Source organism: Chrysemys picta, chromosome 2, assembly GCF_011386835.1.
Source record: "Chrysemys picta bellii isolate R12L10 chromosome 2, ASM1138683v2, whole genome shotgun sequence".
Taxonomy (NCBI): Eukaryota; Metazoa; Chordata; order Testudines; family Emydidae; genus Chrysemys; species Chrysemys picta.
In genome coordinates, this window is record NC_088792.1 from 179,697,572 (window position 1) to 179,712,728 (window position 15,157).

A 15,157-nucleotide genomic window follows, 5' to 3' on the forward strand; every position below is an offset into this window, starting at 1 on the left:
TCATGATTCCTTATTTTTGATGTAAATAATTTTGAATGAGAGAAGTGAGGGGACATCGATATTTGTGTGGGACGCAGGTAACTTTGGGACTAAAATAAGTGATGTCCCTCAAAATGAGGAACATTTAAGAAACATGCTGCCAGGGAACCCACTGCCAGCTGCTATGGCCAGAACCTCTTGTCAGGAGGGAGCTGCATCATGGTGGGAGAAGAAGGAGATGAAAAAGCCAGCTAGGGCGAAATACAAAATTAAAGTTAGTGAAGAAATTTAATTAGTGTATTTTATTTGTCTTACAAACAGTGTATTTTACTACTAATGTATTTATATCATTCCCTGTATTTATAGGGCTCCAGTACCCTGGTATCTGGGCCCCCTTTACAAGCTTTAAAGTGGGAGCAGTTAGCATTAGCAAAGCAATTTTCTTTTTATGATGGTACCCCAGAGAAAACTTGAATGAGAGATGTTTCAAAAAGGTATGATTAAGATTTTAGATGTCTTTGAAAGATGTGCAGCCAAATCCTTCTTTATTAAAGGGAGAGGCTTAAAACCCCCCTGCCTTCTAACAGATGCAAAAGAAGAGAGTCTCCCTCCAGACCTGGCAGCTCTGTATATTCGGTTCCTATCTCAAGCGGAACAATAAGAACAAAAATAGGTGGGGGAAGAGTTAAAGTGGAGGGAAGGCTGAGTAAGCTCCGAACAAGCCCTGAGCCCCAGGGGAGAGGGTTGCAGCAGCCGGATAGGGGGTGGTGAAAGAATGAGGGAGGGGAGAGGAACTGAGGAAGCCCAGCCTTTCAGGATCTAGGTACAATAGAAGCCCATCCTTCTGCCTGCTTCTAAATCTTCCTGTCCCATCTAGTGCCACCAGCACTCTGCTGCCCCCTGCCAAGGGCATGCCAGCCAATTGGTGCTATTTTTCGATTGCACTGGGAAAGAAACCAGAGTGGTGGCCAATGACATGTGAGCTCTAAAGAGGGCGTTGCAGGAAAGCAGTAGGTGACAGCAAAACTCCTCCTTTTCTCGCAGTGATTAGGAGTGCTCTGTGGTGAACATGGCAGATGCAGATTAAGGTCCAGGGGGCTGCCGCCGCCTCCTCCTCTTCACTATACAACTTGTTGGCTGCCCAGCAGTTTCCCGTGTCGCTGGCTGGAGAGGTAGCTGGCCGGGGAAGAGCAGCCGGGTTCGGGGCTGTGTGTGTGGTGGGGAAGAGAGGCGCCCTGGGCTGTGTGATGATCCGGGTATGGAGGGCAAGCAGGGGGGAGCATCTGGGGCCGCTGCTTTGCTGCTGAGCCGCTCCGGGAGCCGCGGGGCACAGCAGGGACCAGCTGCCAGGCGGCGTGCCAGCCACTGCTGCTGGGCTCGGGGGCGGCGTGTCCCCCTTCCCAGGGCGGCGGCAGCGGCAGCGCTGGGCTGGGTCTGATCGCTCCTTGCAGTGCAGCTCGCTGCCGCGGCGCTTATCAGCTCAGCGCCCTTCCTCTGCGCGGCAGGCAGGGGCGGAGGGCGCACACGGGGGGAAGGGGGGCGCCGAGCCGGCCAGGGCCAGAGAGCAGCAGCCATGCTGCCCGGGGTGGGGGTGTTCGGCACCAGCCTCACCGCCCGGGTCATCATCCCGCTGCTGAAGGACGAGGGCTTCTCGGTCAAAGCGATTTGGGGCCGGACCCAGGAGGAGGCGGAGGAGCTGGCCAAGGAGATGAGCGTCCCCTTCTACACCAGCCGGATAGACGAGGTCTTGCTGCACCAGGACGTGGACCTGGTCTGCATCAACCTGCCGCCACCGCTCACCAGGCAGATCGCGGTCAAAACCCTGGGTGAGTGAGTCCCACCCAGATGCCCTTTCCTCCCTGCGCACGCTGGGAAGACTAGGGCTGCTCGGGAAGCATCTCCGGGGGTTTGGGAGCATGTGCGGGATCCCCATGGCTGGGGATGGGAGGAGCATCTGTGGCCACCCATTGCACTTGTGGAGGTTCCCCGCAGAGCTTTTCCCTGTGCGTAAATAAATCAGTCAATCTAAGGAGGGGTGTGTGTGTGAGAGAGAGCGAGCTGGGTTGTGTTAGTGTCCTGTAGGAAGCCCTGCTGGGGAGGTAGCGTTATTGAAGCACTATTTTTGGTATTTTAGGATTATTGAAACTGAGATGATTTAGTGCTAAAATGTGAGATTATGGGTTTTGAGATGTCATCAGTCCTTTGTATCAGACACCTCGTTAAGGCAACATACTGGAAGTTTTTAGGAAGCAGTACTTCCCATCTCTCTTTTTTCAGAGTGTTGAAAGAGTTCACTTTTAAATGCTTGATGTTGAGACTAGTTACTCTGCAACATTATGGGTAGGGCCCTACCAAATTCATGGTCCATTTGGGTCAATTTCACGGCCATAGGATTTTTAAAATTGTAAATTTCATGATTTCAGCTATTTAAATCTGAAATTTTACAGTAGGGATCCTGACTGAAAAAGGAGTTGTGGGCAGGTCGCAAGGTTATTGTGTGTGTGTGTGTGGGGGGGGGGGTTGCAGTACTGCTACCCTTACTTCTGCGCGGCTGCTGGCAGCGACGCTGACTTCAGAGCTGACCCAGCCAACAGCCGCTGCTCTCCAGCCCCCCAGCTCTGAAAGCAGCGCAGAAGTAAGGGTGGCAATACCATGACCCCCCACCTTGTGACCTCCTGCAACTCCCTTTTGGGTCAGGACCTCCAATTTGAGAAATGCTGGTCTCCCCTGTGAAATCTGTGTAGCATAGAGTAAAAGCACACAAAAGATCAAATTTCAGGGGGAGGGGGAGATCAGATTTCACGGCCTGTGACATGTTTTTCATGGCAATTAATTTTGTAGGGCCCTAATTATGGGGTAAAATTCTGGCCCAGTTGACTTCAGTAGGAGTTTTGCCATTGACTTCAATAGACCAGGATTTCATCCATGGGGGTCTCATCCTGAGAGGTGATGAATACCCACAAGGCCTGGATGCTTAGCACCTGTCAAGATCAGGCCCTAATAGTGTCTAAAAGGTTAGGTTCAAAATGGGGAAAAACATCTGTTTCATGATGAAAGGGAGAAAATAATCAGGAGTTTTCATATGTGCATAGGGCGGCACCAGAGAAACCGTTCACCATTTACTCTTTGTGTTAAATGACAGCTTAGTACCTTGCACAGTTGGAAGGTTGCGTCTTATACAATAAGCCTAAAAAATAACCTGAGCAGGGCACAATCATCAACAGATGCAAAGCAGCAAAGCAAGCAGGAAACTATGATAATAAAGGAAATATTTTTACACAGGAGCCTTAATCAACATCAAAAAGAAGAACAGGAGGACTTGTGGCACCTTAGAGACTAACAAATTTATTAGAGCATAAGCTTTCGTGGACTACAGCCACTTCTTCCGATGAAGTGGGCTGTAGTCCACGAAAGCTTATGCTCTAATAAATTTGTTAGTCTCTAAGGTGCCACAAGTCCTCCTGTTCTTCTTTTTGCGGATACAGACTAACACGGCTGCTACTCTGAAACCTTTAATCAACATCATATACAAAGAAAGGACTGAAAAATAGGCAAACACTTACAAAAATGATCTTCAGATTTAATTATACTTTAACACATGTAAAAACTGTGGCCTAAATTCTGCTTTCATTTACACTAATGTAAACTGGATTTACCCCATTGACTTCGTGTAGGGTAACCAGATAGCAAGTGTGAAAAATTGGGACAGGGAGTGGGGAGTAATAGGCGCCTATATAAAACAAAGCCCCAAATATCAGGATTTTCTCTATAAAATTGGGACAGCTGATCACCCTAACTTCATGGCCTCCTATGTAAAGTATTTGTTTTTCTATCAAGGTTGACTTTAGTGGAGTTACTCTCGGATTTACACCGGTGTCACTGAAATCAGACTTTGGCCCTCTAAATGTAAATGAGAGAAAGTAAATTAGGGAAAATGTGTTGAGTCATCTTTGTAACTGACAAAGGTATGTTGAGGTAAACAAATCAAATAGTGGCTATTTCGTTTCTTTCTGCAGTTCTGTGGGCTGATTGCCACGGCTGTGTATTGCATCATAGAATTACAGTATTACATTGCTACTAGAAAGCATAGTAATACTAAGTTATCATTAGTGATGTTAGTGTCGATGGGCATTTTCAGTCTTTAAAGGAAGGGTTGAGAACCAGCTCTAACAAACTTTAGTTCTCTATTCACAGGCCAGGTATAGTGCAAGTATCTGCAGTGCAAGCTTTGCCACAGTGTTTTAATATCTCTGACCAGAAATGGTTCTTGTCTTTGGGTAAAAGAACCTGATCATTCTTTATAGCAAACCTTTGACTTTTTTCTAGATTGCATATTATTTATGCTTTGCCTGCCAAAGTATGTGTTAATGGTTTTATAATGTAGATCTAAATGTCCCAGAGCATTTAAATTACCATGGAGTTAAAAAGAGAATGTCAAGGTTTTAGACCTCAAATTTGATCTAATATCAAATTGCTAGAATTTGACTGGGAAAGTCCTGCAAATTCTGAATATCCCCCTGCCCTCCCCCCAGTCCTCCTTAATGTTACTACTCCTTTACTAAGACTAGGGTGACCAGACAGCAAGGATGAAAAATCGGGATGGGGGTGGAGGGTAATAGGAGCCTATATAAGAAAAAGACCCAAAAATCGGGACTGTCCCTATAAAATCGGGACATCTAGTCACCCTAAGACCTTTCTCTTACCGCCTGTGCTTGGGTGGACCATGTCTCTACGTTCAACCCCATAGAACAAAATGGGATTCCACACAGGCACGGGGGGGGGGGGGGTGTCTGTTGCAGGGTCAGAATCTATGAAATCAAAAAGAAAAACAATAGTTTTGAGTGAACATCATGTTTTGTTCATCTTATGATATGTGTATGTAGTAGCAATTAACTAGCAAACATTATTTCCAGACCTGTGGTGAAATTATTGATGATGCTGGTTTGGCAAAAATAAATTCAGGCTACATTTTCAAAAAGGAAATGATGTTTCACATTACTGATTGATAGTACCTCTCCCACTCCCAGCTGTCTATGGTCAACTTGCCCTTCTGCCATTCACTATTTGTAAGTATTCTTTTTGTATTGCAATTGCAGTGAAATAGGTAAGAAACAATGCCTATATAGGAGATCCGGGCATGATATAAGGTACTGGTGTAACACCGACAAACCCTGGTGGTTGGGATCAAACCTGGAACGTCTAAAGCTAAATGCATGAGCCTCTACTGCATGAGCTAAGGCTGTAGCAGACTTATTAAGTGCTAATTGGTCTCGGGTGCCACTAGAGGGGACAGAACATCACACCCAGGAAGTGTGTGGGTTACACTGGCATGCAATATAAGATGTAAATATTAAAAACATTATGTACAGAAATATCTTTTTATCTATTAGCACTTCCTTCCCTCACTCTTTTCAAAGTGATCTCTTCGAGAGCGGTTTGATTTTAAACTCAGGCATTAGTTCTGCAAAAATGAAAATCCTTGTGGGTTCAAATACTGTAAAATGGCTTAGAGAGTAATGACTTTCTTTGAGTCATTGGAGTCTCAATTTTGGAAGGTGGAGTGTACTATTTCTAAAATAAGAAGGTCCATAAATCTTCCCTGAGCTGGTGAAATGGGCTCAAACTTCCACCTCTGCTCAGGGTGCCAGTGTAGCCTGATGGAAATTGTCAGCCACTGTGACAAAGAAAGTAAATGGGTCTTATCTCTTCTTTATTTTTCCCTTTGTTTGTTTCCCTCTTCATGCTTCACCTTTGGCTGGAAGAAACTTGGTGAATTAGTCTGTAACAAGGACTGAAAACAAACAGTGCTGTCCTGGATTATGGCAGTAAAGCCGGAGGGACATAGAAGTTTCTCCAGTATTATTCTATACAGAATTCCATTCTGGTCTATCCTGTTGCTGCTGGAGCTCTGTAATGTGCCTGTAGGGGAGTACACCTTTCTTCTACCCATAGTGTATTTCTGTGTAGCAATAGTTTGTCATGAAACATGGACCTTTCACCTGCAATAGTAGGTTGTTTTGTTTTCAGTATGAAAACTTGGGGAACTGGATGGCAGAAAGCATTGGTTACACAGTATTTCACTGTCCCCTCTAGGGCCCTTTTACACTGGGAATTTACAGCACTTTCCCCACTGCTGGTCTGTCAGGTCCTTGAAAATGGCTCTGGTGTAGATGGGTGTGGGTGTCCTTACAACTGTGCTGCTTAACCCTGGTTTAGACAACACAAAGATAAAAATTCTTGTGCCCTATCTTTACCATGCTTCCACCATTTTGATCTGCAGGTGGAACTGCTCCTTGAGCTAGCCTGATGGCTGACAAAGGGCTAATGTGGCCCAGGCCTGAGATGGTTCAGAGCCAGCCTGCTTTAGAAACAGACAAAAAGTTGTTTCAAATCCAGGGCTGTTCAGTGACCTTTGTGAAATGAGTTGGTGGTCTGAGTCCAGTTTCTGTGTGGAAAAAAATAATCAAACTCCATGGGTCTTGGTTCCTATATGTAAAATGGGGATTTTTGTCTGCCTTGTCTGTTTTAATCATAGGGTCCTGTGGGCAGGGACTGTCCCTTTCTCTTTGCTTGTACACATCTTGCACAATGGAAACCCAGTGTTAGTTGGGGGCCTCTGGACATTCGGATAATACAAATACCAAATAAAGAAATAATCTCACAATTGGCTTCCCTCTTGAAGAAAGATAGATCAAGGCTTGAATGACCATGGAGGCCCGTTCTAGTATTTAATATGAACTCTGTTCTTTCTCACTGGTCTTGGCAAGCTTGGGGTACTTGTGCCAACTTGTTTTCATGTTCTTTTTCCATGAGCTGGAAGCAATTTGCTCTTCCACTACCTGCCTACAACTGCAATATGAACGCACCCTGGGTATAACACTGTTGCTAATGCAAGGTTAGGAGAGGTGGGGCAGAGCAAGTCTAGACAGAAAGACAATGTGCTTTCAAAACTCGTTAGCATTCAGCACTAGAAGAGTTACCGGTACTGGCAACATGATTTTATCCCTCTGGAAAGAGTTCTAACTTTCTACCCAGTTAAAAATTGTCAATACTTGAATTCTGACAATGTATTAAATATGATATTCCTCAATCCTTGCCTGAAACTGTTGTGTAGTATTACTGTGTGCTGCTGCATGACAGCCACTGATGTACCTGAGGTGGCTCCTGGGAAATCCTTGTTAAAATGTCACCTGTAAATTTAAAGGAAAGTTGGGGTCATTTCTCTGTCTCTGCTGGAATTCCCCCACTGTGTGGGTGCTGCTAAACCATTCCTGCCAGAGATAACTTATTCCCAGGGTTCATGTAAATACTTTTAAGGAGCAAATGTTTTGCCTTTGGAATGCATCTAGTGTCAGATATTTTTGAAATACGTCACTGGGGGTTGCCCCCAGCTCCTCTGATAAGGTCTTTGCATCCTCTCTCATTTCACATTATGCAGATTAAACACTCTGCTATGCTCTAAATATTTACAGTATATTTTTCAGGAATATAGTCTAAACATTATTAAACATTTATATTACAGTAGCACCTAGAGGCCAGCCAGGTCAGGACCTCATTCTGGTACCAAAATACTGGCAGCACGTCTACCCCAGAAGTAGAGGTAACGTCAGTGGTAGTGAAGTGATTCATGAATCTAATCTATAATTAATTTGCACCTTCCTTTATACCCATTTAACCCTGTTAAGCAATTGCATAGTTGTAACTGTGGTAGAACTTGATCCATTGTCTGTAAAAAGGTTTGGAGTCCTTTGGGATGAGAGGCTCTATTAAGGCAAACAGCATAATTATTTATTAATAGCAATGTAATATCTGTCCTGCTATAGTCAGTATAAATGTGGCCCAGCATCAAGGATACTGAGTAGAATATCTTGTGCTTGGTAAACAGATGACTTTGCAGAATATTAAACTTGAGTTATGTCAATCATATGACAAATGAAAAGGTTAGACAAAAAGCAATTTAAACAGCACATACAGGGTAGTTGTGAGGGGTACCCATCTTGCACAAGCCACCTACTAGGAAATCAAAGCAAACAATACATTGGCCCTCAGCTGTACATACTCAATACCAGTTGAACAAACAACGTGTGTTACAGGAAAAGGTAACCAACTCTTTTAGTGATACGTGGTCCAATCATGCAGTCCTTCCAACTCATCATTATTCAAGCAAACCTCCTACTGGAATACAGCAGGATTGTTGTACCTGTGGTCTTGTCAAGGTTCTGATTTACTCAGGGAAAATACTACTGTATATGATCCATATACAATATAAATCAGTAGCTACAGTCATGAGTTCATAACAACAATGGTAGCCCTGGCTTGTGCTTGAACACCAACAATAACCCACTCTCCTCTGTGTCCTCTCCTTTCTGTCCCTCAAATCATGGATACTTCTCTGGATTTCCCACATTGTCCTGTTTTCTCTGTATTTGTCTTTGACATTGTCTACATTACAAAATTTTAGGGGGGGAAACTCCCATTGGTGCTGCTCCAGTTCAGTTGCTCTAGGAGGAACAGCACTGGTGGGAATTCTAGAGTATACAAGGCTTTGGCATCCTCCACTGTCTGACTCACTTGTTGGTAAAAACATTGGAAGTTGGAGAATTCTCTACATTAGAGAATTACCCCAGTTATAATGGAAGCAGTTGTATTAAACCAATTTAAGTACAGTTAACTGAGTACACTCTAGCCACGCTGAATTGGTTTGAGTTGATGCAGTTTTGTCCAAACTAGTACCGCTCCAAACCATTTAATTTGTAGTGTCCTCTCGGTACCTATCCCACAATTCCGGGCTTAGCTCCCAGAATTCCAAAGGCTTCCGAAGGCTACCAGGGCAGTAGCAGGAAAAATAGTTGCACTGTTTCAGCTTGCTCCCACCCACACTGGCACTAAACCAGTTTAGATGGAAATAATTTTGACTGAAGCAGTTCTTAGAGCTGCAGAGTGTAGGCTGTTCCCACAGATTCGAAGTCCTGTTTTGTACCAGTATAACTATTTTGGTTAAGGGTACGATTTTTTTTTTTTATTCAGATAGTTATACTGGTAGAACCCCTTATGTGAACTTAGTTATACCGATATAAAGGTGCTGTATACCCATATAGCATATTCCCTTTTCATATGGAAATAACTGTATCCATGCTAGCACTAGGATTGTACTGCTTAACTACACTGGTGCAGCGAAAGTGGTATAACTTGTGTGTAGACAAGGCTTTACAGAATGCTTAGAAACTGGTTGGTGCACTTGCATGTACGTGAACTTCATTGTGAAGTCATTCACATCATTGCTAAGTCCGTGTAAAACCATACCAAGTCAGAATAGTAGCATATTGCACCACTGTAAATGAAGGCACAAAGTGTTAATAAATTGTATAAATCAATTGCTTCACCATACTTTGGTTCGTTATGAAATATACCCAAGAGACCAAGTAAGCAGTGTCAGTCAGGTTTATTAGCATGGCACAGGAAAAAGGTTCTATACGATACCAGTCTCCAAAGAGCAATCCTGTGCAGCAAAGTTACATTCACCTTACATATAAGGGGTACTCCCAAAGTTACACATTTCAGATGGGATTATTTATATGATGATGTTACAAGTTACACCCCTTTACAGGTCACTAAAATCCAACCCATCAGTTTTGACCCAGTTCCGTAACTTTTTTCTGTTCCTTCCTTATCTTTGTTTTGGATACTAGCATTCCAGTTACTGGTCTATGAAGGTACTTCCCTAGCTTGTACTAAGACATAATATGAATGTATCTACTTATGTCAAATGCTTACTTCAGCAAATCCAAGGAGTTATAGGTTACTTAGCATAAGTGAAGAGGATTACGGTATAGGCCAGTTTAGGCTATATCACGGTTACAATATTTGTGCTTTATGTTATTGGTGCTTAATCCATACTAATATATGTATAGTGCTGATAATATATATATATTATTAATATATTTATCTGCTAGCCAGCATATATTAGTCAACAAACATAACAGAGGATCAGGCCCAAAGTGTTTTACAAGCATACTAGGACGTTAGATGAATTCTTAGAACAATAAATTTCTCTCATGGAGATAACATATAGCATCGTCCCCTCTTTCCCACCATCACAATCACTGGGGTAGCTGAGCAAAGTTACTACCACCTGTGCTTGCAGTGAAGGCCTTCTCGTACACTAGCACTTTTTGCATCATTGGTCTAGCATTAGTCCAGCTCCACTGGTGTTAGCAACAGTGGCAGTACTAATGTATACAGGGACAGACATTTTTCCCCATCATCATTACCATTGGCAGAGCTTCATTGGTTGTAGATCAGTGGCCTGAAAAGTCTTAATGCAGATGCATCTGGGAGCCTTGTCTACACTAGGGAATCTTTTCAACACATTCCCACTGTCACAGTTCAGGGCAACTGCACCTGTATTTCCCCCTCGCAGTTCACGAAAGGCACCCACTCTAGGCTCCCAGCTCCCCTGCCATCACTTCTCTTGAGTGGAGACCTGTGTCTCTCTCCTCACTCCTGACTAAGGGCATGGCTACACTTGCAGATGTAGAGTGCTTTGAGTTAAACCAGCCTTCGTAGAGCGCAGTAGGGAAAGCGCTGTAGTCTGTCCACACTGACAGCGCACTGGTGTGGCCATGTTAGCAGCTCTTGCAATGGCCACAGAGAGCGGTGCATTGTGGTAGCTATCCCAGCATGCAAGTGGCTGCAACGTGCTTTTCAAATGGGGGTGCGGTGGGGTGATGTGAGACAGGGAGTGTGTTGTGTGTATGTGGGGGGAGAGAGTGGGTTTTTGGGGGGCTGAGAACATGTCAGCATGCTGTCTTGTAAGTTCAGACAGCAGCAGACCTCCTTTCCCCCCCCCCCCCCGCCTCTCTCTCTCTCTCTCTCTCTCTCACACACAGCATTCCACAGTAATGGTTGCTTTTCGGAGCAGATAAGCATGCTGGCTGTCAAACAGAGCTTTCAAATGGCATATCTAAAACAATGACAAGAGTGGCCACTTGACTTCAGGGGATTATGGGACGTTTCCAGAGGCCGATCAGAGCGCAGTAATGCAACACCTTGTTCACACTGACGCTGGAGCGCTCCAGCGGGGGCGCATCAAACGTTACTCTACTCACCGAGGTGGAGTACCAGGAGCGCTCTAGCTGCGGAGTCAGAGCGCTCTGCGTGCCTTGCCAGTGTGGACGGGTAGTGAGCTAGTGCGTCCGGGGCTCCTTTAAAGCACTGTAACTCACAAGGGTAGCCAAGCACTAAGCAGGCCAGTGTCTGCGCTTTGCTTTCTCTTCAGTGTCTATGAACAGTCTAATTGCCCACAGTTACAAATGACCATACAGCCCTTTCTAAGCAAGCACATTTATTCTTAAAGTGAAAGCATATAACAATAAAAGAACCAACACACATGCTAATAAGCTTACCAGAAATCACCTCCCCAACTCCAACAGGGGCTCTGTTAGAAGTCAGTACTTCAAATCACACCAAGGAATTTTTCCTGTGGTTACAAGTTCATAACAGCCTCAGTTCAGAACAAGCACACTCATGCATAGGTTAGTCTTTCCTTTATACAGCCTGGGCCTTTGATCTTCAGATTCTAGGAACAGATAATCAGAAGACAATGGTCCCTTCCTTAAGCTGTAGTGGCTAAAGCCTGGGTTTTCCTGTAACCAGGGAGGGGTGGAATTTGCACTCACCCCCCCCAGTTATTTCCCAGGAAATCAACTTCACTCAGTGTCCTTTGAATTGAATATAATGGATTCCAAAGATACTTAAACTTAATTCAACAAGATTTTTCCAGGATATTGCCACATCTGTCACCAGGGCCGGTGCAAGGATATTTTGCGCCCTAGGCGAAACTTCCACCTTGTGCCCCCCCGTCCCCCCCGATGTCCAGCCCCCACCTTCCTACGGCCAAATTCCCCCCAGGGCCCAGATGTTCACAAAGTGCAGGGGGTCGTATGGGGGCTCTTCCAGGGGGTGAAGGTGGCAGAGAGAGGGGTGCGTGGGATTGTTGCAGGGGATGGAGGTGGCCAAGAGGTGGAGGGGGTGGGGATGTAGTGACAGGGAAGAGATTGCACAGAGGCAAAAGTTGCTCGTTGCAGGGGGTGCAGTGGCAGGGAGGGAGTGGCATAAGGGAGAAGTGGGCAGGAGGGAGTGTGTCGGGTATGTCCGTGCCCAGGGTTGTTGCAGGGGGGGTGAAGGTGGCAGGGAGGGGTTGGCAGAAGGGAGATGGCAGGTGGGGGTGGTGGTCCCGAGGTTGATGCAGGGGTGAAGGTGACCGTAGCTGGCTGGGGGTGGGTGTTGCTGAGTGGAGGTTGCCCAGAGGCAAAAGTGGCAGGACAGGGTGGGTTGTTGGGGCGGGGGGTGCACAGGGGAGAAGGTAGCTGGTCGGCTGGTGTTGGAGGGGGTGGCGCTGGCTGGGGGAGGGGTGCCTGGGTTGCTTCCACATATACCATTCCCCAGGCCAGGAACTGGACCTGCCCTCCCCCCGGCGCTCCGCAGGCCCGTGCGGCTCCCTGCGGCCTGGCTAGGTACCTTGCAGGCGGAGTAGACACCTAGCTTCTCCGCCCAAACTGCAGAGTGCAGCTGCGCCTTCTTCCCCGCACTGCGGGCTGGGCTTTCCGCTGCCCCGGGGCTCTAAGCGGCAGCACAGGCAGCCAGCCACTCTCACGCCCGAGCCTGCTGCTGCCGCCGCTGAGAACCCTGGGGGTGGCAGGGAGCCCGACTCGGCCCGCGGCGCAGGGAAGAAGGCGCAACTGCTAGCGTTAGACCCTCCCCTTCCCCACTCCGCCACCAGCTGCTCCCCCGGGGGGAGGGACTGGCCGCGCCGCAGGCAGCCCCTCTAGAATTGGGAGGCGGGGAGCAGCGGCAGCCTTGTGCTCTGCTGTTTAAAAAAAAATGTTTAGGGCACTGCTTTTTGGCACCCCCAACCACTTGGCGCCCTAGGCGGCCGCCTAGTCCGCCTAGCGCTTGCACCAGCCCTGTCTGTCACACCCACCATTGCTAACAGTGGATTAGCAGCATTGGGAGCCATAGGGCTAGTCTACACTGGCAGCCCTTTAACGTGACTTGCGTGGTCGTGGCAAAGCGCTGGGAGAGAGCTCTCCCAGCACTCTAAAAAACCCACCTCCACGAGAAGCGTAGCTCCCAGTGCTTGGGCACTGTCTACACTGGTGCTTTACAGCGCTGAAACTTGTTGCACTCAGGGGAGTGTTTTTTCACACCCCTGAGCGAGAAATTGCGGTGTAGACAAGCCATAGTTTAGCTGGCTCTCTGACTTGTTCTGAATGAGTTTATTTGACATGGTGCTGAGAATGGCTACTAGAGCCAGATAGCACCATTGAGAGCCCCAGTGTAGATGGGCCGGCTAATACAGATTCAACTGAACTGATGACAACTCTGGTATCTTACAAAACATTTCTACCTTAGTGTGGACAAGGCTTTAGGAATCACGGGAAACAGTGATTAGCTAAATTGGGGCAAACCATGACTTGCCCTTTTCTACTCGTAGGGCCACTGTTGGTGATTTGTACCAGTTCCTGAATCAGGTAATATTGTGCATAGACAAGGTCTTCCACTGTAAGCTCTTTAGGCAGGGATCTCCTTTATCTGCACGTCTTCTACAAGTTTGAGCACATGGTCAGCGCTAAGCAAAATAAATAGCAACAATACAGTATAATGCATCTTTATTTTGTAAGTCCTTTTTCATACAAGCTGTATCTCAAAGTGTTTTATTAGTTAGTACTATTAAAATTATAACAGAGGTTGTTCTCAGTTCTGTTATTCAACAAATCCCAAGGCTCTGTTACACACAAACTACATTGGCATAGTTAAAGCGGCACAATCCCAATCATGTGGGCACAATTATACTTGTCTAAAAGTGCTTACAATAGTTTATTCTTATATGGGAAGGGGAATAAATTCTATTGGTAAAAAGGCACCTTATTCTGGTATAATTGAGTATAATAATATAATTCTGGTATAATTAATTCTGGTATAATTGAGATAATAATCTCTAGGGGTTGTACTGATTTAATTGTTTTGATTAAAAATACAAATCACCTCCTCCCCCAGTAACATAGTTATACTGGTATAAAAACTATGTATAGACCAGGCCTTAGTTTACCCAGATATTTATCTTGTTTTCATGGTCTTCTGCCTTCATTCTGAATTTGTGGCCAGTCCTCACACCCATTGTAATGTTAAATTCGCTGACTCTTCTTCAGAAGTTTACCTCAAAGGATTTTTTCTTCATGCTTTGGCGCTGGTGGGCCCCCAGTGGTACAGATAAAGGATAATACATTGTATTTATGGAAGAACTCTGTAGATAAAGTACTTGTGCTGTGCCTCTGATTTTAGGTTTTGGAAGAATTCTAAGCAGCAGCGTAATTAAGGAGGAATGTGTAGATAAATTAAACCAATGACAATCCTTTTGAAAAGTAAACTTTCAAGATTTACAAGCTCCCTGCTATTGTCACTTCTAGCTTTCTTCCTTTTGAAAGCACTTTGACTCTTTAGAATGGGAGATGTTGTATAACATAGAGGATTGCTTTGACTTGGTGGACATCCACTGATGTAGCTGGCCCAGTGCAGCCCAGATAAACCTCTATGACCTGTAATTTGCATGGGTGCTGTTTACTACTGTTTGGAACTCAGGTAAATTGCACTGGTGCAAATGGAAGTTTATTGTAGTTTTTTATCCCATATGTCTTAGGGATTTCCCCCTGCAACTAGTGGGACCTGGGTACCACTGCCTGAAAATAAGGACAAATCCTTGTTGTAAATAAGGGTGGTATTTTCCATTAAATGCTTTAGATTCCAGCTCATCTGTATAGCCAAGACCATTTAGTGTCATCAGTTTGCCACTATATTAACCAGGATTTGAAGACAAGTGATCTGGGTTTCTTCAAGCGGAGGATGAAATCACCACAGCAGAAGCATGTTTCCTACTTTATTATTCATGTTTCAGTAGCTCCTAGGAGTCAGCAATCAAAGATCATAGTCCCACTGTAGTAGACATTGTGCACACTTATAACAAAAAGATAGTTCTTACTCCAAAGAGCTTCCAGTCTCAGGTCTACAACATGTTTTATTGATTTAACCAAATTTGTCAACACAAGGGAGTTGCACCCTCTTAAAGTGGTTTAAGGCCTGGTTTGCACAGATTTGTGTCCATATAATTACGTTGGCTAGG

General features: G+C 45.4%; 2 protein-coding genes across 5 annotated transcripts in view; one reads left to right on the forward strand and one right to left on the reverse strand.

Moving 5' to 3' along the window:
• Window positions 1–15,157, reverse strand: part of LOC101951390 (Gfo/Idh/MocA-like oxidoreductase domain containing 1) — a 344,332-nt gene that overhangs the window by 206,313 nt on the left and 122,862 nt on the right. The gene's annotated exons all lie outside the window — the stretch shown is intronic.
• LOC135981638 (glucose-fructose oxidoreductase domain-containing protein 1-like) lies at window positions 793–15,151 on the forward strand. Its single transcript, XM_065584998.1, has 2 exons — window positions 793–1,805; window positions 7,502–15,151. Exons 1-2 carry the CDS (start codon window positions 1,553–1,555, stop codon window positions 7,621–7,623), a joined length of 375 nt encoding a protein of 124 aa, XP_065441070.1. The 5' UTR covers window positions 793–1,552; the 3' UTR covers window positions 7,624–15,151.

Bases quoted from the DNA above. Each gene is read 5' to 3' on its own strand.
- LOC135981638 (XM_065584998.1), top strand. From the start codon at position 1,553: ATGCTGCCCGGGGTGGGGGTGTTCGGCACCAGCCTCACCGCCCGGGTC. The intron at 1,806-7,501 runs GTGAGTGAGTCC...TTTATATTACAG, and splicing joins GATCGCGGTCAAAACCCTGG to TAGCACCTAGAGGCCAGCCA.